Here is a 22,735-nt window from a genome sequence, read left to right on the forward strand (position 1 = left end):
CACACGCGGACGATTGTATATAAAAGCGAGGAAAAGATGTAAGAATACGAGCAGAAATCATCGGGATAAACTCAGGTGATCGAGACAAGGAAGCCACAACTGATGAAGGTGTAGAATCATGTGATAAGCGAGGTGAGGAAATCATAGGAGATGATGTCATTCGATCTACAATAATCAGAGAAGCATCAACAGTACGACGACTGGATAAGGGAGTGATAGGAGTGTTGGACTTCAAAAAAAGAAGAGAGATTTCCTCCATTAAAAAGGTCGAGGAAGATGGATGCGGGTAGAAGGGATGAGACTCATCAAAAGTCATATCCCGAAAAATAGCCATCTGACGCCCAACATGATCCCAATAATGATATCCCTTATGCTCATCGTTGTAACCTAAGAACACACACTCAACAGACTGAGCAGTTAGTTTGGTGTGTTCACGTGGGCAAGGACATAGCAAATAGAACCAAACAATTGAAGCGCCGAATAATCAGGAAAGAATCTAATAGACGCTCGAAAGGAGCGTCACCTTGTAGAGCAGTGGATTGCCGAAGGTTGATGAGATAGATGGAAGTGGAGACAGACTCAGGCCAAAAATGCGGTGAAAGAGAGGCGGCGACCATCAATGGACGAGCCGTCTCAAGAAGGTGACGATGCTTGCGCTTAGCCATGCCATTTTGAGCATGAGCACTAGGATAAGAGAACAAAAGTCTGCTCAGCAAGGATTCCACGCAACAGATACTCCACCAGAATCACCATAGAACACATGAATAGGCGTAGAGAATTAAGTGGGAACCATGGCAGCAAAAGGCTTATAGATAAAGACCTCACTACGAGAAGAAATAAAGTATATATCCAGGTGTGTTGAGAGAAGTCACTAGCGGAGGCAAAGGGAGATGTTCCCTCGAGATCTGAGTGAACGAGTTCTAAAGGATGCTGAGACACTGTCTCGCTATGAGTATACAGGAACTGGACCACGTATTAGAGACATCATCGGAGACGGATCCAAGATCACCTTGAACTAAGGATGAGAGATCACAAGTGACCCAAGGCGATGATGCCACTCTTGAAAATATCTGGTAGACAAGGCAATAGAGGCAGAGACTGGCGGCACTGGCAGTAGAGGGACTTGATTTGGCATCCCACTTGCGTGTGCACTGTTCGTACCCCGTCGATCTGGCTGGGTGTTCCTTTCTTGTTTGCGGGTTGTGTGCCACATGCCTGATTAAGCACCCCAGGTTCTCCTACTATGCGCTCTTGGCCTCGACTTTAGGTAGCGCCTGTGCTCAGCTCGTCCCGCGCATAATCCAGGTACACGTCGATTGTCCGAACTACTGCTCACCATCAGTGGTGCTCGAGCGAGCGGTTATGGTGTCACACATAGGGAACATGTGATGTGGGATTGAGACAATGCTTGTAGCAACCCGCAGCAAGGAAATGATGCACATCCAGAATGGTAGGCAGCAAAGGTGGTCACAAAGGTGGACGTTGACGCCATAGGAGTCTCAACAGTGCGCTCATCAGTAAGAGTACCATGAGTAAGAAGATCCTGGACATACCTTCTCTTAAAAAATAAAGAAATCATTAGAGGTAGAAGAAACCTCAATCTCAAGGAAGTACCGAATAGGACCAAGATCGGACATAAGAAATTCACTATGATGAGTCTTCACCAAGGCAATGTACGTAAGAGTCGTTGCTTGTGATGATCGACATGTAGAAGAAGTGTTTGACCACGACTTGAATGGTGGACCGAAAGTGTAGGATAATGAGCACTCGCCAAAAACTAGTCGCAATCACCATTGAGACGAAGCGTTCAAACCATGCACGTGGGGTTTGCTTAGGGCCATATAGACGGCGACGAAGACGACAAACCATGCCATTAGGAAGAGAACCTAGGTGGTGGCTACTTGTAGGCATTCTTGACATCAAGCTGAGAGACAGACTAGCGGCGAATAGAAGCCACATTGAGGAAGTGCACGAAGAGTGGTCATGTGGGCCATATATATAGGAGTAAATGTCTCTTTGTAGTCGTGACCATGTTCTCACCACTAAACAAGCTTTGTAACGCTCAAGAGTATCATCAGTCTTAAGTAACCTTGTAGACCCACTTACAAGTGATGACAGGAGCACGAGGAGGAAGGGAGACGAGATTTCACGTGCCAATGCGGGCAAGAGCATCAAAATTCGATGCCATCACATGCAGCCATTTGGGATGAACAACCTCTCGGCAAGAAGTCATCTTGGGAAGAGCTGCGCAGTAACCATAGCGGTCAATAGGCAGAAGCGGGCGAGCTCGAAAGCCATAAGTAGGCTAAGCTTGAGGCGGTGCGTTGCCAACGGAAGAAGATATAATAGTTGAGGGAGATGGCTTATCAGAAGAATCCACAACATGCGGACCACGAGTGCAGTAAAATCGAGGAACATGAGCAAAAGAAGGAACATATAAAGTGAGTCGTAACATTCCCACCAAGTGATGGGACAAACACGAGGGAGAGAAACAATATCCCACGTGGCGATGCGCTCAAGAGCAACAATCTCCTTTGCCATCGCAAGGTGCCATTTGGTATGAATAACATCACGATAAGAAGTTGGCTCAAGAACACTAGCGCCAACGCTGGGAATAGGAAGCAAGCCACAAGTAGGCCAAGAGGGGAAGTGGCACATCAGTAGGCACATTCACAACACGCGGACAATGTATATAAAAGTGAGGAAAAGATTGAAGAATATGAGTAGAAATCATCGGGATATAAACTCAGGTGATGGAGACAAGGAAGCCACAACCGATAAAGGTGTAGAATCCTGTGATAAGCGAGGTGAGGAAATCATAGGAGATGATGGCATTGGATTTGCAATTATCGGAGAAGCACGAGCAGTACAACGAATGGATAAGGGAGTGATAGGAGTGTTGGATTAAAAAAAAGAGATTTCCTCCCTTGGAAAGGTTGAGGAAGATGGACGCGGGTAGAAGGGATGAGACTCATCAAAAGTCATATCCCGAGAAATAGGCATCCGACGCCCAACATGATCCCAATAATGATATCCCTTATGCTCATCGTTGTATCCTAAGAAGACACACTCAACGGACTGAGTAGTCAGTTTGGTGCATTCACGTGGGCAAGGACATAGCAAACACAACCAAACAATTGAAGCGCCGAATAATTAGGAAAGAATCAAATAGATGCTCGAAAGGGGCGCCACCCTGCAGAGCAGTGGATTGTTGAAGGTTGATGAGATAGATGGAAGTGGTGACAGACTCGGCCCAAAAGTGCGGTGAAAGAGAGGCGGTGACCATCAATGGAGGAGCTGTCTCAAGAAGGTGACGATGCTTGCGCTCAGCCACACCATTTTGAGCATGAGCACCAGGATAAGAGAACCAAAGTCTGTTCAGCAAGGATTCCACGCAACAGCTTGGAGCTATACTCCACCAGAGTCACCATAGAACACATGAATAGGCGTAGAGAATTGACTGTGAACCATGGCAGCAAAAGGTTTGTAGATAAGACCTTACTTCGAGAAGAAATAAAGTATATATCTAGGTGTGTTGAGAGAAGTCACTAGCGGAGGTAAAGGGAGATGATCCCTCGAGATCAGAGTGAACAAGGTCTAAAGGATGTTGAGACACTGTCTCCCCATGAGTATAAGGTAACTGGACCACGTATTAGAGACATCATCGGAGACGGATCCAAGAAGATCACGTCAAACTAAGGATGAGAGATCACAAGTGACCCAAGGCGATGATGCCACTCTTGAAAATATCTGGTAGACATGGCAACAGAGGCAGAGACTGGAGGCACTAGCAGTAGAGGGACTTGATCCGGCATCCCACTTTTTTCTTCGTACCCCACCGATCTAGCTTTGTGTTCTTTTCCTGTTTGCGGGTTGTGTGCCACGTGCTTGAATAAGCACCCCAGGTTCTCCTACTGTGCGCCCTTGGCATGTACTTTAGGTAGCGCCTGTCCTCGGCTCGTCCCGTGCATAATCCAGGTATGCGTCGACTGTTCGAGCTCCTGCTCACCATTGGTGGTGCTCGAGCATGCGGTTATGGTGTCACACATAAAGGGAACACGGGATGTGGGATTGAGACAGTGCTCGTAGCAACCCGCAGCAAGGCAAAGGATGCCCATCCAGACTGGTAGGGAGCGGAGGTGGGTGGACGTTGACTCCATAGGAGTCTCAACCGTGCGCTCATCAGTAAGAGTAGCACGAGTGAGAAGATCCTGGACATACTTCTCTTAGAAAATAAAGAAGTCATTAGAGGTAGAAGAAACCTCAGTCGCAAGGAAGTACCGAAGGGACCAAGATCGGATAAGAAATTCACTATGACGAGGCTTCACCAAGGCAATGTACTTAGAGTCGTTTCGAGTGATGATCGATATGTAGAAGTGTTCGACCACGTGTTGAATGGTGGACCAAAAGTGTAGCACTCGACAAAAACTAGCCGCAATCACCACTAAGATGAAGCGCTCAAACCAGGCACGAGGGGTTTGCTTAGGGCCATATAGACAATGACGAAGACAATTGAAGTGCCGACTAATCAGGAAATTTTAACATATAAGGTTCCGGGGCGACCCGCTGTCCCAAGCGTCCCCCGATTTCACTTCGCTTCTTGCCGTTCGATCACGCCTGGTCAGGTCAACGCGTGTGCACGATCGTTTGATTTTTACAGGCTGTTTTGACCCAGACTTTTTTCGTTGATGCACGATGACTGGTGGGCTCGGCGATACCTTTCATTGGCTGGGTTAATTTTGCTCGGGTGAGCCAGTCCTGCTGCGTCCCGTGTCTCGTCACGCAGAGTCCGCGTCATGCAGAATGGGCGAGCCACAGAGGAATTGGCCGGCGCTGATGCACCCGTTTTCTGCTGCCGCACCTGTGATGTACAGATGACGGGTGGGCTGGTGCTGCCCTTGGTCCCGCTCTCCGGTGCCACTGTCTGCATGTCCCACGGTGTAAGGGGTAGGGTAGTGTTTTCTTGGGTCAACAGTTCTTGGTGGGACGCTCTGGCGCGCTGCTCGCGCCTTGCGTTGGGGGAGCAGTTGCGGAGGGGTCGGCCGGTGCGTGTGCACCCGGCTTCTGCACCCACCTTTGGCCTACCGCGATGACGGCTGGGCTGTCGCTGGTCCTGGTCCCGCTCGTCGGCTGCCCTGGATGCATTCGTCGGGGTCGTCGCGTCGTTGGTTGCGGTCGCATGCAGGGCGGGCCCAGCGCTGCGTGTGGCCCAGTTTCCACAGAAAAAGAGGGCAAGGGAAAAAGCGAAGCGCCTCCTCGCGCACTCCACGGTCGCGCATCCTCTGGTGTCAATGGCGCCCACCTCCCGCATCTCGTGCAAACCTCCTCGGCGGGCTTGGAGGCGAGCTTCCTCGGCAGCCGCGGAGGCGTGCAGGCAAAGGGCGACGGTGGCGGCGCTCGATTTGTTCTGTAGGAGAGAGAGAAGATGAGAGGAACAAAGAGGGGGGAAGAGGAGAGCAGCCGCGGAGGCGTCGCGTCGGACGGGAGTGGGTCACCGGCCGGCGTCGGACTGCGCCGGCGAGGTTCGGGCTCGACCTTGTTGTTGGTGGCGGCTCGATCTGCTCCTGGATCGGGACCTACGAGGAGGTTGGGGCACGTCTTCTAAAACCTGCAGCGGACTGTACAGCCAGCCAGCGGGAGCGCCGGTCCAGATCATGGGCACAGCTCGGTCGAGCTACAGCGAGTGCATCTGATTCCAACACATCAAGGTGAGCTTCACACGTCGTTCCCTCTTTTATTCTTCTCAGGCAACGAGGGGTCAGTGGAAAGGCAATGTGCTTGATATGTGGAGTTGGTGTTGAGGCTGGCGGTAGTACACAGGGAAGGCGCCCATCGCTTGATAATCCATATCTTTTTTTCTTGAAAGTGTGAAGACATTTCTTAGATTGTTTCTTGTTTTTTTGGTGTGTTTTGTTCTACTGATAAGTGGCAAGAAAGAAAAAACCTGCTTGAATTATAGAAAGTGCTGTAAGAAAATTATGAGAATGAAATATGGACTGCATATATACGTATGATGCAGCTGTTTTGCATCCGGAGATTGGATTACAAATTCTTCATGTCTGTGTACACTGATTTCTCAAAAGTATTATGTGCTGCACATATTTTAATTTCTTTTGACTAATTTAGAGCAAGGTAGGTGTGAAGGCTGCCGATTCAAGGCTCAACTCGAGCAAAACTTGAGTTCTTGATTGTTTTGTCGATGTAGCATCTGAGACTCACTGACTCCTCTACCCAGTTCTGCTCTGTAATTTCAGCATATATGTTGTCATGTGCTTGCTTCAGCTTTCGGTGTCCGGATGACTATATGAGCAAAACTTGATTTCTTGATTGTTTTGTTGATGTAGCATCTGAGACTGACTTACTTCTCTACAAGAAAACAAGCCTTTTGACCTTATTATGCGTGCAGGTTGATGATTGTGAGGTTATCGGCGTTCTCCTGCAAACTGAATTAGTTCCTCTGTGCTTGCGTACCATGGAGATGGGCAGTGAGCTATCAACATTGCTGTCCTGGCTGTGCTTCTTCCTTCTGGTAATGCACTGCTCCTTAGCTTCTTTCTTTGTATTTCTTATGAGTCCTACGTTTTGCGTATGCTGCTGCCTCTGCAATTTATAGTATATGCTTTCTTTTGCTTGGTATAATTTGGTGGGTGTGTTTTCTGGCGCTAGGCCTACTTTTGTCTACGGTTGAGTTATCTGCATATACCATGGGCCGTGCGCTTGTGTACTGATGATGATTTTGGCATGGTTTATTGTCTTATTTTTCTGCTAGATTAGCTTACAATAAGATTGGTGCAGTGGAGATAAAAATACATTGGCTGGTTGTGTATCTTAGTTTGGCTGAAAGCACAGCATGTCAAATTGATCGGTGGCCATCTCTCCCAGTTTCTGCATATTTATTATTGGAAAGAGAACCGGGCTACTCATCGATTAATAAAAGCTTTATAGCTCTGTTCTCCTTCCATTCATTTCTTCAGTATTATTCTCTTAGATTAAAGGTATTATTGTGATGCCGTCGTGTTGTTTTGTATGTAGTGGATGGCCTTTCAGACATGTTTTAATGCGTTGATAGATTGACAGGCTTTATGTCTGCATTGTTGTGCCTGTGTTCTTACGTTTTTGTCTGTTTATTTTGCACGTTAGACGAACTGCTCTGTTCCTAGACCTGCAGCTCGTTTCTGCTCCTCAAGGTTTGCTCTCCTTTTCTTCTGCATGTCCATTATTTGTGGCTGCAGATATATTTATCTTCCTGCGCGTAACTGATGTCTAGCATTGCTGAAAATACCTTCATCGGAGCTGGTCTCTACGCCTTCATCAAAGCTGGTGTCCACGGCTTCAACAAAGCTAATGTTCACAGGATCATTCATGCGAGCTCCCCTCATGCTCAGCCGTGGTGGAAACCTAAAACAACATAGATTTTCAGTCAACACAGCTATTAAGTCACATTACTGTAACGGTGTGTAAATATGCCAGAGGTTTTGAATGGGGCTTTATACCACCAAATTAGGATGTGTATATATATCTCATTGTACACAACAAGACACCATTTTTTTCGACTAAAGGAGATTATGCTTATTATGATATGTACTTGCCCATAGCTAGGCTAACTAAAACATATACGCTGCGCTATCAAAGTAAAATATGTATACACATCTCATTCTAGACACCCATATTTTCTATTAAAGGGGATTCAACTATGGATATTTTTTCATCGCACACATGGATTTAGGGTGCCTCTGCGCCATTTGGCGCAACGGGTCCACTAGTAATCAAATAGATGCTTGAAAGGAGTGCCACCTTGCAAAGCAGTGGATTGCTGAAGATTGAAGATCGATGGAAGTGGAGACAGACTTGGCCCAAAAGTGCGGTGGAAGAGAGGTAGTGACTATCAACGGACGAGTCGTCTCAAGAAGGTGACGATAAGACCTCACTATGGGAGAAATCAGGGCCGGGTCGGCAAAATTAGTCCCTCATCACGACAATAGAAAATTAAAACAGGTGTAGTGTATATATCATAATGTCTTACATAACAAGGAATATATTCAAGAATCATACCTATTCAAAACTTGGTTGCATAGTCTTTACTTGAATAACAACATTCTTTTAGTGTTCTTTGAAATGAAATCTTCAATTATATCCTCGCAATCAATGTTCTCCAATACTTCACTCTTAAGTGCAATTGTGGCCAAATCAGCAAGCCTTTGTTGTGTCATTGTAGTACACATATAGGACTTCAATAGCTTCAATTATGAAAAGCTTCTTTCTGCTGATGCAATAGTCACAGGAATGGTCAATAGAACTATGTATGGAATACTTGCATTGGGAAAACAATCATGTCACTTTAAAAACTTTAGAATTTCAACTGGCCCCATATCATCCTTTGGAAAGGAATCTTTAAGTAACCTCAACTCCACTACAGTTCATTGGCATCAATGCCAGATTTGCCATCTTTTTTAAGGGCTGCCTCAAGATTATGAAATGATTTCAAGCTCTCATTATCCAATGACTGCAATGATTTCGAAGTAAATGAGAAACGAAAATATTTCTGCTAACCTCATATTGTTCAAATCTGCTTGTAAGTGACATAATTGCTTGATCAACAATAGTTGGAAAATAACCGTTTCTAAACGATTCCTCTGCAGACTGTGTGGCACCTTTGTGTCATCTAGGTTCTCATCAAAATGTCTCTTTCTTTTAATTTCTCGTCTTTCATGAAATGTTGTACTAATAACCATATCAACTGCAATTTTTTGGCTATCTCCAATGCTTCTAAAAAGCCACTTTCTCTATACCCTTCGAAAAAATAATCAACCCTTTCACTTTCTCAATAGCAACATCTATAAGCATATCCTTTGCTTGCAAGTGTTTACTTACTAAATTAACAACATCTAATACCTCAGACCAAATTACTATTGCCACTTAAATTCATATTCCCCAGGTTCATTATATGCCAAACCTTTTGCCCCGCTGCTTGTTTATATCATTATCAGTTTCGGATACCTAAAATGAAAAGAAAGGAAATATATATTATAGTTGGAGATAGCCAAAGGAATTACATAATAATAAATGTAAAAATATTTGGTACCTAAAGTAGAGCCTCCCAAATGGCTGCACATTTAAATCTGATAGCTTTAACACTGTTGACACAACTCTTCCAACGTGTAGCTGATACTAACTTGAGCGTCACTCCTATCTATGTTATCTTTCAGAATTGCATTTCTTCGTAAAAATTGGGAAAGTTACATAAATGTGTTGGATGATACCACAAAGTGTTAAATTAAGGCTATGGCAACCACAAGCAGAATAGATAGCTCTAGGATTTACATTCAAAACTCTCCGTTGTACCCCATGATGTTTTTCCTTTCATATCTGACCCATTATCATACCCTTGTCCTCTCACATTATCTATATCAAGATCAAGAAGCTTAAGTTCATTCTCTAGCACTTCTAAAAGTCCTTGCCGAGTTGTACCATTTACATCTAAAAATCCTAGAAATGATTCTTCTACACAAACATGACTTGAAGATGAATCCACATACCTAATAATTGAACATATCTGTTCTTGGTGGCTTGCATCAGGGTACAATCAAGTGCGACCGAGAAATATTTTGCACTCTTTATTTTCTTAAAAATCTCAAACTTAATAGCCGAAGCAAACAAGTGTATGAACTCATTCTAAATCTTATGATCAAGATGATGAGCATGAGTTTCTTCATTTGTAATACTACAAACATGCTCTTGAATAACTGTGTTAAATTCAGCCAACATCTCTACCAGACCCAAGAAATTCCCATTGCTTCCCATTGTTGTCTTCATACAGTTTGCTGGTACTACCACGGAAGGCTAGATTTCTCCAATGCTCTTCATTCTCAAGTTGTCATTGAGCATCTTTATCAATAGTTTGATGCTTTTGCAATCTAGTAGTACGGAGCTCATACCAAGTGGTCATATTCAAAACATGATCTACACTTGTCTCATGCTCTTTAAGTGTATTGCCAAGATGTATTGAATCATCACACCCCTCGTTTGCCAACAGACCTTTTCTAAGCCCTTTTTGTAAATAATTTACAACCAAAGCAAAATAGTCTATTGAGGTCCTTAGAATAGACAAGCCAATCTCTATCGCAATGCTCCCCATTTGACATAATTCTAGTATAGAATAGTGTAGAAAACCTGCTAGAATATCTGTCCTTAAGACCTTTCTGAAATTGTGAGTCTCTTTTAGGGCCCTTTTGTGCTAAAATGTCAATATGCTTAGGATCAAGAGAACCCCAATTTCTTGGATCAAATATATTAACATGAAAAGCACCACCGACATCCGCAACAGGTGAAGTATTTGAGTTAACATCAATACTAGTTGTCCCGATGTCATCACCATTATTATCCATATCAATGTTTGTGTTACCAATAAGATCATCATCAACCTCATCATTATTTTCTCTCTCTGCTTGTTCATCTCTATGATCATTGTCAACATCAGGGTCAACATTATTATCAACCGTGAGGCCTTGATCCTGTGATTGATTATTAGAGGACACATGTGGTTCTTTTGCAACAAACTTATCCATGGCTCCTTTCTGTAATCGACCTAACTTCTTTGTTTTTTTTGAAATGCTTTTGGTAACCGGATTCATGTTGTCTATCCTGAGAAGACATGACTTGGATCTTGAAACATGTATAGAAAAGATGTAAAATAGATGGAATGCAATCTGCGGAACTCATGGATCGATGGCCGACAGCTGATAGAAGCATCACATGCTGAATTGGATGGGGATGGACCGATGGAGGATCGCCGAGCTTCAAGCGTCGTATTGGAGAAAAAGGAGAGAAGACGAACAGACAAGAGATGAGGGCAGGAGGCGGCGTTGGAGACGACTCGTCCACTCGACCTGGTGTCCTCGATGGCTCGATGCCTTGATTGCTCAACGCCTGGGCTCCATGGGAGACTATGCAGCCTGGACAGCTAGATGCGCTAGCGCTAGCGGGGCGGCTTACGGGCCCATGCTGGATATCAAGTAGCGGGCCTGCTGGCTGCTGCTTGCTATGGACTGCCTTGTGCTAGGAATTTCATGGCCCCTGAAAATTAGCCATGTTCCGTCGCACGAACTCCATGCCTGGAAGAAATAAAGTATATCCATGTGTGTTAGGAGAAATCATCTATAAAGATGGACCCCAGACATCAGACGGAACAAGGTCGAAAGGACGCTTGCTCGTGCTCCTGCTCGCCGATGGTGGTGCCTGAGTCTGCGGTGATGCGGCCGCCCAACAAGGGAAGACAAGATGTGGGATCGAGGCAGCACACATAGTAACCCACAACCAGGCAACGGATGTACTTCTCAACTGCCGCAAGTAAACACAGAGGTAGTTGCATGGCGATGGCTTGATAAACTGGGATGGAGAGAAGTACTAATTTGACAAGCATGAGCCAGCCTCCCATGTTTAGTAGATTCTCAATCCAAGTGGGGATGCAGTTGAGAACTTTGTCTAGAAGAGGCTACATGTGGACCATGCGAATCTTGCACAAGGGGAGACTAAGGTAGGTGCACGGGAGCGCTGGGAAAGCACACGCGAAGCTTAGCTTAATCACTTAAATCTCGGCGATGCTGCAATAGATTGGTGCAAAGGAACACTTGTCGAAGTTGGTGCATAAGCTCGACGTGCCACCAAGACCAGGTTGCCGCACGTCGAAGACAGGATGAGGACCATGTCGGCATTGTCATTGACATGAGGTGCTTGACGCCACGCCAGCACGATGGCTCTAACATGACAATGCTCTTCGCATGGATCGGCAAGGCGTTGAGCACTTGCAGCACAAAGAAGAAACAACAAAGACAAAAGGGGGTCACCTTGCCACAGGCCATGACGGTGAAGAATATGCCTCTCGGGCACCCTGTTGAGGGTGTCTATGGTAGAATCATCCACACCAACTCGTTGAACCTGCTGCCAGTGCCGGCGTGCCGTGAGACCATAGGAGGAAGGGCCATGAGACTGAATCGAATGCCTTCGCAGTGTCAACCTTGAGCACGAGGGTTGCGATGATTCTAATGTGGAAGTCCTTAGTGGTGAGCATGAAGGAGCTCTGGTTTTCCTTGATTAGTTCTGGGAGCCGAGGCATGATGTGGAGCAAGCAACTTGGAGAAAAGCCTACCAAAGGTATGCGGCAAACATATCAGGTGGAAGTGCGCGACCTTGTTTGAGTTTTTCTTCTCTGGCACCAAGATGATGGGGGCATCATTAGGCTCGACGAGGCAACCCGGTATAAGCAAATAGAGTTGGTGGACGACTACGGCAAGCTCATCTTTGATGATCTCCAAAGTGAGTTGGTAAAAAAACTCTACGAGGGATGGCGCAACCCATGATGGACGAGTAGTCTACCAGCGTCTACTCCTTATCCTTATGGGTCAAGGCCACAATACTGTCACGGGCGATGGCAACCATGTGATTTTTTGCAGTGGCAGTGGCAGTGGCACGCATGGATGTAGAAGTAGCATGTGTTTGCGTCTCCCTCGGCTAGCTAGTGCAAGTGGAGGGCTGGCGGGGGATGATGCACTTGAGGGAGGCCAAACCAAGCAACTTAAGCTTCAACTCTTTGTGCAGATTAAACTCCTTTTGGGACAGCTGTCGGGACTCCTGCACCACGTTGAGCTGAAAAATGATTTCCTTAGCCATGAGCTGTTGTAGCTTGATGCTGCCAATATGCCGGTCGCTCCACAGCTACAATGTGTTGTCCATATGCTTCAGCAGGACAGCCAAAAGCTAGAGTTGGCGAAGGTGCGACGACACATGCTAGGCATCAGCAACCACCTGGCGGAAGCCATCAAAATTCGGCCAGATATCCTTGAAGTGGGACTGGTGAGCCCTAGGTGTGAAAATCATGGTGTACAGGCTAAATCTAATGCCATGGAGTATCCGCACTGAAAAGCAACTAGGATGTCATTACCTCCAATTCGTTGAACAGAACAAGCGGTCTAGCTGCGCCAACGTTGGTGACCGTCACTCGTTGCTCGAACAGTAGCCCCACCTAATGAGGTTGATCTCGCGAAGCCAAGGTCATCAAGGAAACGGTGAAATCTGCCCATCTATCTTCTTTCTAGGTTAGCGTTATTCTTACCCGCCCCCGCCTGCTAGATCAAGTTGAAGTCATCGGTAACGACCCGAGGACCATGTTGCGAGGAGCACAACTCAGCTTTTGGAGGAAAGCAAAGCGATTTTCATCAGCTAAAGGACCACATACGGTTGACAATCACCAAGGGGGTGCCTAAGGCGAACATAGAGGGCAAAGGTTCGAGTCAGTGCTTTAAGGCCTCACACGTTTCAAGAAGGCCACGCCGAACTAAGGATGAGAGACGAGAGTAACACAAGTAACCAAGGCGATGATCCCATTGGTGAAAAGAGCTGGTAGACAAGGCAACAGAGGTGGAGAGACTGGCGGCGGTGGCAACGGAGGGAAAGTGAAGCCAGTCAAGCTCCCAAAGGCCCTGGGAGTTATGACATCGGGGGCCAGCACCAAGGAGAGCACCAGTGTGACGGCCCGAAGCAGAGCATGAGTCAAAGTCGAGAATTACCCGACAACCAGAGTCAACAATCTGACCACCAGAAATGAGCTGCATGGTATGTTGAGGAACATGAAAGGACAATGTGCTAAGAAGTCTTTGGCCATTAACAAGGAGGGAGGTACCTGTTAGGAAATATGCAACTGTGTTTCCATGTGGCCATATGCCATTGTAAGGTACAAGTGTTTTACAATATGCAAAAAAACATTATAGAGCGTGGAAAATACAAAGGGGTACACGACTAAATATATAACTCTTAACTCCCCCTCCCTCAAACTCATGGTGGGTCAACAACACCGAGCTTGGAGAGATAAATATAGAAGTCATGTTGTGCTCTAGTTTGGGCCTTCCTAAAGAAATCTGCCAACTGTAACTCCGAAGGCACATACTGAGGAGCAATAACCCGAATTTCGCAGACCTGCACACACAAAAAAGCATCAACACCAATATGCTTGGTGAGCTCATTCTCCGCTGGGTCGCGCGCAACACTATGAGCACATGTATTGTCAAATAGGAGCAAAGTAGGTGTAGTGACAGAAATACCAAACTTCTGAAGTAACCACCGTAACAAGGTCACCTCTGTCGTCAAAAGAGCCATAGCTCGAGGCTCAGCCTCTGCACTCAAACATGAAACTGTAGTCTATTTCTTTGTCTTCGAGGCAGTGAGAGAACCACCAAGAAAAACACAGTAAGAAAAAAGTGAACGACGATCCCAGGGATAGTCCATGTAGCATTTGAATAGGCCTGAAGCTGTAATGAACTAGAGTAGGGAAAGAACATACGGTGAGAGATCGTGCCACGAAGATATCAGAGAACACGAAGGAGAAGGAGGTGACTATAGTGAACCAATGTGGGTGCAAAGACAAACTGACTCAATATGGACGGGATAGGAGATATCTGGACAAGTAACATCTAGATAAACAAGACCCCCAACAAGATGACGATAACACGTCGGATTAGACAAGGGTCACCATCGCTAGCACGAAGGTGAACATTGAGCTCCATGGGAGTCTCAACAGTGCACTCATCAGTAAGAGCAGCATGAGCAAGAAGATTCTGGATATATTTTTCTTGGAAAACAAAAAAGCCATTAGAGGTAGAAGAGACCTCTATCCCAAGAAAGTAGGCCAAAATCAGACATAAGAAGCTGCTCACTAAGACGTCCCTTCACAAAGGCAATATACCGAGGGTCGTCGCCATTGATGATCATGTCGTTAGCATAGTCAGGGTCGGCGGAGACGCTCAGGGTTGTAGGGACGGTCATTAGGCTAGCGGCGGAGGGAGCATCGAGGCCCGAGCTCTAGGCGGCGCATGCATCACGGGTGGAGGAGAGGTCAGCGTGGGGCGCAAGGAGCAGCAGGTGCGGAACTGTGGGGCTTTATCTCCCCTTGTCTACCACATGCTGCTAAAGAAGACGAAGGGAAGTCAGGGCGCCTCAAACGGCGGCTGCTCCCCTCTGGCTTGGACCAGAACCCCGGGAGCCGCGTAAGTGCAGAGAAGCAAGCAGAGCAAATGGCGCAGCCGCCTCCTCCCCTCGCTTGCTTCCTCCTCTTGGAGCCCGTTCCAGTTCTCTCTCTCTCTCTCTCTCTATATATATATATATATATATCCCTGGGTGAAGAATAACTTATTCTTCATCCCGATCAAACGACCTACCGAGCCGGACTCCCTTCGTATCTGCTCGGTTGACCCACCAAAAGAAAAAAACAATTCCCACCACGGTTGGCAGACAATGATTTTTTTTATGTTAGCGAGGAAAAGAAAATTTGGTCGTGGGTCTTGCGAGCTAGCCTCCCTGCAGTTTCTGGGAAACGCGGGCTCCACTTCCAGCAGCATCGAGGTCGGAGGCGAGGGTCGATCGGTTTCGGCCGCGAGCGGGCGGTTTTGCGTTGGGTGTCCTCGTCGTCGCTTGGCTCCAGCCGCAGAGGAATCGGGGCCTCGGCTTCGCGACGACACATTACAGCATCCTTACTGTTGTGCTTCTGCTCTCGGTTGATTCGGGGGTGGGCATCAGCGTGCGAAATCGACTGCAGAGGATTCGGGCCTGGGGCATCGCATCTTCCTGCTGGTGGAAAGCCTGCGTCCCCTCGAGGCTGGTGCGGATTCTGGCAAGGACAGAGTTTCTCAGCACTTTTTCATTGCGTGTGTATTCTTTAGAATCGCGTATATTCTTCAGTAATGCTCCCAAATCTCCGCTCACTCCAGAAGTCCAGATACAGTGCATCACGTAATTTTCTTGTTTAGTTGCCATTAGCCAACTTCACAGAATTCAAGTTGGATTTATTTGAACGGCAATGTCTCGAGCTTTTGGGGAGCAACAGTAATTATGAGCAACAGTAATTACAAGCTTAGCTAGCGCCATACCAACACTTTGCCATTGTGGGGATTTGCATCCCACCTCTACCCCAATGTCACAAGTAAAATTATGTGATTATCCATCTGATGACATGAGTAATTTAACTTCTGTTCTGTGTTTCATGTTGTCTGGAGCAATGCTTGGCTCCTAGCAGTTTCCAGATGGATTTATTTCCATTGCAATGAGAACGACTGTCAATATTTGCTGAATTTTTGGTAGACTCAACCCACAAACCAAGAGGACTTAACCCTCTTCTCCTTGATCTCCTTGATATGCAATCAGCAAGTTGAAAAGATTTAAATCAAGGTTCCATGATAATTCTTTTGAATCTCCCTGTATGGTAGGCTTTTCAGATATTCCATTTCAAAATAAAGGTGCATTCCTTTTACTTCCGGTAATATAAACTATGTATTTTTAATTGTCTAACCTTGTGTGCATAGGGTTTCTTTCACACGAGAGGTAAAGATGTTCCTTGTACAATATTTAGGTTCTGCAGAAAAATATTGTTTTAATTGGTTGTTGTTTGCTTGTCAGTCACACAATCCTTTATTTATATTAGACCTTAGATGCTACTCGCTCTGTAAAGAAATATAAGAGTGTTTAGATCACTAAAATAGTGATCTAAACACTTATATTTCTTTACGGAGGGAGTACTAAGTACTAACTGTTATCCCTTTGTAATAGAAGAGCATAATTTCCACTCCCTAGTTGTTGATCATATTTCTCTGTGCCACATTCTAGTTCCAAAAATGCATGTTGATGGTCCACCTTGTTGATTGCCTGCTGATATTGTGAGATATTTAATTATGCTTGATAATATTAGTAGCGAAGAGTGCCTCATTGAAAATCTTAGTTGGAGAGTGAAATTTGCGTTAGTAGTATGTGCTGAATTTTACGGCAGTCATAAGATGAAATTGGTCCTGTGAAACTGAGGACTGAAAGAGCTGATTCTGGTGCTCAACAGTATGATATTTTAGCCCCTGCATAGATTGTGGGAAATCCCACATGCATGGAAAATGAAGGACTCAAAGGTTAACATAATCCATTTTATAATCATCACACGTGCATCTCCATTATTTATGAGATTATTCAGGGATACCGCCTCCATTAATTAATTATGTATTAGAGAGGGAATTTATCTTTTGCGATAAACTGAGGAGGGGAGCAGTTATGTTTGTCCTTGCAATTGTGACATGTGTATTTCTACATCTGACGTACAGCGTAACTATTTCAGGGCTTGACAGACCAGTTTTTATCCGGAAGAAAGGCCTTTAGCGTGCGTTTGGATCTGAAGAAACAAAGCAAGATATGGCTGTCATTCCTCCTAACTTGGCTAGTTACTAGTATCTCCTTGATCCTTTGATAAGGTAGTCTTGGCGAGTGTTTGGGCAATAGAGAACATAACTTGGCAATTTCTGTACATGTTTACTGTATTCATTTATTCAGGATTAAAAGCTTAAATTCTGAATTTTATAGTTCAGGAGTAGCTACCTCCTGATGTACCGGTGTAATTTAATAATTTCATCGAATGTGAACCAGAAGTATATGTTGTTAACATAGTTGGGTATACATATCATTTCATCTTTCTTTTCTAAGGTGTTTGATGAGTTCAATGCAATGAAACAGATGAGCTGAACATATTCAAGGTTTCTAGCGGGAATCACTTCTTCGTGGCCATTCTGGTGATAATGGTTGTACTCCAGGTAAAAAAACAAATACTATAATTCTTCTATTCCACATATGTAGTAGTTTCGGTTATTGTTAAATGTTGTTTCCTTTGTATATATGCAAGCTCTTATCCTCGAGTTTCATTGGCAACTTAACGTCAACAATCATGTTAAGCTGGCACCTATGGTTGGTGCTGATGGGAGTTGCTTGTTTAGGTGCTGATGGTCCAAGAATTGTAAAGGTGAGGCAGGGGAACCTTATTTGTGTGGTGGATGCAATTATGTTATGAGGTCAATTTGTAACTTATTATACTACAGTTATGGACCAAGCCATGAATCAGAACCAAAATTCAGGATTGGTGAGAAGAAACGTGAACTTGTAATGTTTTTAGTACCCTAATCTTGACTTGTTGCTGATGGACGACAATGTTCAAGCTCGGCACATACTGTTGAACAGCTAAAATTATTGGATCTCAAGACACCTGCAAATTATGCAGTTGGAAGAAAGTTCAGAGATGTGTCGAGTCTTGGCATTCCCAAGTAATCATTGGTGTTACACTACTTTGCACTCCCTCCATAACAAAATGTAAGACGTTCCAAAAAAGGGGAACGTCTTACATTTTGGTACAAAGGTTGTAGTTTTATTTTCCTGTAGCTGGTTACTGAGTGGCATGCAGTAGATTGAGTTGAAGGATGTGAGTGAGGATTTGACATGTAATCAACGATGCAAGTCGTGAGAGTAGTTGATGTAAGGTGACAATCATCATGTGCGGAGGTCAACTCACGAGAGGAGTCGTTAAAGAGCGACCATCACGGTCAGCAGAAGACGAGCACCAAGAACTGCAGAAAGGTGTATGCGAGACGGGGCCGATGTAAGGGACACCGCCAAGGGAGAAGTGTACCGGACGAAAACATTGTACTTATTTTTTTGTACTTGAAGATAAGAAGCAGTCAGCGGAGCCAGCACCAAGCGGTCAAAGCAGCGAGCGAGGCATGATCGAGCGACCTTCACGCCAGGATCCAGCAGGTAGCGCCGAACTGCAGGTAGGGTGGAGCACAACAGGGGCAGAAGCGGACTCCTTGTGTTGCAATGACATGCATGTGGGCTGCCGTGTTAGGACCAAACAGTAGATGGACGGGATGGCTGGATGCGACGACCCAGAAGACGGCGTCACGCACGAGCGGCTTCCACTCAATCGAGGTGGTCACGGATGGGAGGCTGGATCGCGAGCGGATTGGGACAGAAACTGGGCGGGCGAGCCGCGCACCAAGGTCAACTCCACCGCGCGACTCAATCTTGTCCGGATGTATCCGTTTGGAGCAAAACGAAAATACCAAATGGCCCAGTGCGCTGGCGCAAACGGACTTTTGTCTGTTTTTTGTCCGCTTTCGACTCATCCCCGGTCCTAATTTGGGCCACTTTTAAGGTGAAACAGACAACACACGGGTAGGACGTGCGCGCTTGTCCTCCCCTGGCTCGCGCGGCACAAGACCGACGTCGACGAGAAGGAGGCCATCGTCAACAAACTGCATGCCTTCCTCATGCATGGGATGTGCCGTCCGGCGAGCTTCTCGACAGCGCTCGTCGGCCCGACGAGCACAGGCTCGTCGGTTGCCCGGCCTTCGCAGTGCCCCTCGCCGACGCCATTGTCGCCCGGTTTTCCTCCGCCAAGGTACGAAGGCCAGACCCGTTTCTCAGGGTCGTCAGACTGCAGCACGATCGCGTCGTTGTCGGGGGTTGGGTGTGACATATGCCAATGGATGGTTTATCATAGTGGGGGTGAGTAGAACGTCGCCGGTGCCTGGAAACGGGATGAGGCGTAGACACGAACGCCGGCGTACTTTACCCAAGTTCGGGGCTCTTCTAGGAGATAACACCCCTAGTCCTGCTCTGCGGGGTCTCCGCATGATCACTAAGGCAAAGTGAATACAAGGGCGCTCCTCGAGCTGTATGCTGAAGGTAGGAGAAGGCAGAGCCAGTTCTCTCCCCCCTCTATGATCTGGTCTAGTTCTAATGGATCGGAACCCTTTGCATGGGTGCCCTGGGGGGTTTATATAGGCCTACCCCCAGGGGTACAATGGTAAACTGTCTGGGCGCAGGGCCCAGCCGTCAGTCTCTTCGCCTGCCGGCCCTTCCGCTGACTACTGGGGCCCACCGACTGGTGGGCCCCGCCGACCGGTCTGGTACGGAGCCGACAGGCTGTACCCGCCGCTTGCGGGTCTTGCCGGCTGCTGATTACTGTAGCCGTGCCTCTAATGATGCAGACTCGGTCATGGGGTCGTGGCTACAGCCCCGTCGTCTGGCGGGTGATCACTGTAGCCACTCCCCGTCTTGTCTGGTTAATGGCGCGGGGAACCCGCGGGAGGGGCAGGCCGACTTTCTGGGGTCGGCTCCCCACGGGTCCAACTAGTGGCGCTCTTGCCGTCTTCTGGACTCTCGCTGACTGGTAGGGCCCGTCATCCGTGGACCGTACTGACAGGCCGTCATGGGCACAGGACTCCGCCCATTGTTGCTGATGTCAGGGATGGCATGGCAACAGTGCCGCGCCAGACGGAGATCTCCGTTGGTACAGTGCATTGTGGCCTAGCCATCTCCTGAAAAAGGGGAGGAAGTGGGCTTCACTGTTGCCACTCCCTATCCCATCCCCCCTGATGAGGGCATGGGCTTTGTTGGTGCCGTGGGCCGACTCCCCGTGGTCGGCTTCTCTGAAAGCCGCCAGGTGGGAGTCGGTCGGTCTTGACCTCGCCTCTAGGACTCGGACGCATGCGGGCAGCCGACTGTTCCTTCAGCCGTCCTCCAGAAGGCGGCTCTTCATTTGTCGTCTCGAGGGGCGCAGTCAGCCCCGATGTCTTGAAAGGTTTTGGCCTCGGGTTAGCCTACCCGTGGCCCATTACTCCGACAGTAGTCCCCGAAGCCGATGAGGCGCCGCGGACAACCAGCCGAGGAGCCTCAGCAGTTTCTTTCTCCGAGTATTTGAGGTGAAAACCTCGTTCGATTTCTGCCGGGCCGACTGGCAAGCGTCGGACTCACCCAATTTGACTTGTCCAAAAAAAATTCGAATGCCCTGGCGGGATCCCAGTGGCGTGCTTGCTAAGCTTCCAGGCCGCCGCCCGTTTCGGGCTCGTCACATGGCAACAAGCGGCCGTGCCAGTCTTACCATCCACATGTGCGACGGGACATGCCTACGGGTGGGCCCCCCCACTACCGCGCCTCGGCGCGCGAGCGGATCCGTTGCGGCCGGAGTGGACGTTTGAGGTTCCCGCGGAGTTACTGCGCGCAGTAATTTTGCGTGATAAACGTGGGGGCGTGGGGTAGTGGGCGCAGTAGATCCCACAACCGCCCCCTCGGCTTCGCAACCATGAGGCTATAAGTAGGTGGAGGAGGGGAAGCGGCGGAGCACGCGCGTCCCTCCTCCTCATTGCTTCTTCTTCTTCTTTTCTCTCGCCGCTGCACCTCAAGCTACGTCGAGCGCTGCGGTGGTCCGCTCACAATGAGCTCTTCCTCCGCCGTCATGCCCCCTACGGCGCACTCCGGCACCTGGGACGGTTCGAAGGTCCACGACGATCACGTCGATTTCCTCCGCAAGACGCGTCGGCTGCCCGGCGAGGACCTCGTGTGGGTCCGCCTCGCGCGGAGGGGGGAAATCTCGCCGGCGCCGCAGGACGGCGAGCGGGTCGTCTTCCGCTCGCACTGCCTACGCGCCCTGGGCTTGCCGACAAGGAGCTTCTTCCGCTCTTTTCTTGAGTTCTACGGACTCCAGCCGCACCACCTCACCCCCAACACGGTGGTGCTGCTATCCGCCTTCGTCACCTTGTGCGAAGGCTTCCTCGGCGTTCTCCCCACCATTGAGCTCTGGGGGGAGTTCTTCTACTCCAAACTCGGCACCCAAGCCGCGGGCGTGCCGGCTCAGTGCGGCGCGTCCATCGCCGTGAGGCAGCCGCAGTTTAAATTTGACCCGCTTCGAGCTGAATCGGCGGAAATTTGTCTTTTTCACCAGAGGTGGATCAAAACTTTTTACACCCAACCATTTGGTCAATTGTGCATTAAATATGGCCTAGTATTTTATAAAAATGATTTGGTCCAATTTTGCAACAATTATTTGGATGGTCCTTCACAAAAAACCTCCTTTTAGGCACTCGAAAAATGGAAAATGATTTTTTCGTCCAAAGAAAATGAAAACTTTCTTAGGCAACATTGTTTGTCATTCCAATATGCATCCTTGTGCATAATATCAGATCATTTGAACAAACTATGCCATGAATGTGGCCATAAGATTGATCATCTCGCTTGAAACTCATGAATCTTCACACATGATAGCTCATTTCTGAGAGCATTTTTTTAAAACAATTGTCATATTACAAGTTTATTATTTTTCCTGATAACTTGGCCACATATAATGATACAATGCGAAGGTTTTCTAATTTTTTATTTTTTTATTTTTCATGCCCGTTTCAAAATGCGGTCAAAACGGCGGGCATGACCGTTCCTAGCTAGTGGTTGAATCTTAGAATTTTTTGGTATTTCTCTGATTAAATAGATACTTATGTACTTAGAAATGCTTTTTAGAAGAAATAAAGAGCAAACTATGAGGCAGCTGCAGTTCAAATTTGACCTGCTTTTCAGCTGAATCGACAGAAATTTATTTTTTTCACGAAAGGTGGATCAAAACTTTTGACACCCAATCATTTGGTCAATCATGCATTAAATATGGCCAAGTATTTTGAAATTTGATTTGGTCTAATTTTGCAACAATTATTTGATAGGTTCTTCACAAAAAACTCATTTTGGGCACTTGAAAAATGAAAAATATTTTTTTCGTCCAAAGAAAATAAAACTCCTTTTGGCAACATTGTTTGACATTCCATGTTTGTTATTTTCCTGAAGGCTAGTTCACAATTGGTCACACAATGAGAAGATTTTTTATTTTTTTGAATTTCTATGATCATAAAATAGCTTATATGATTTTAACATCTTATTTTTAAATCTATCACGACCAATTTAGTTGATCATAATGTTGTATTGCGTTCTGATTGGACCATGGACCAGACACACGGATCATGCACGAAACGTCGTTGGATCCAAGGGCAGCCCTCACCCCTCGCCTCCCCCACCAACCCCACGTGAGGCGAAACCCTAAGGAACTTTTTGATTCGTAGGATTT

At 46.9% G+C, this 22,735-nt stretch overlaps 1 protein-coding gene across 8 annotated transcripts in view; it reads left to right on the forward strand.

Moving 5' to 3' along the window:
* LOC125520579 (proteasome subunit beta type-8-like) overlaps positions 1 to 17,990 on the forward strand; it is a 39,825-nt gene extending 21,835 nt beyond the window's left edge. For 2 of the 8 annotated variants that reach the window (XM_048685535.1, XM_048685554.1), the window contains 3 exons: positions 6,407 to 6,529; positions 7,141 to 7,187; positions 7,268 to 7,578. In XM_048685535.1, coding sequence (XP_048541492.1) covers positions 6,407 to 6,529; positions 7,141 to 7,187; positions 7,268 to 7,412 — 315 coding nt within the window. In that variant the 3' untranslated portion in view covers positions 7,413 to 7,578. Of the gene's footprint in view, positions 1 to 6,406; positions 6,530 to 7,140; positions 7,188 to 7,232; positions 7,579 to 17,140; positions 17,372 to 17,532; positions 17,610 to 17,698 lie in introns of those variants that run through there. The other 6 variants (XR_007288755.1, XR_007288747.1, XR_007288746.1 and 3 more) reach the window with 6 other exon arrangements.
* The last annotated feature ends 4,745 nt before the right edge of the window (positions 17,991 to 22,735 follow it).

This window comes from Triticum urartu, chromosome 1 (assembly GCF_003073215.2).
Source record: "Triticum urartu cultivar G1812 chromosome 1, Tu2.1, whole genome shotgun sequence".
NCBI classification, from domain to species: Eukaryota; Viridiplantae; Streptophyta; class Magnoliopsida; order Poales; family Poaceae; genus Triticum; species Triticum urartu.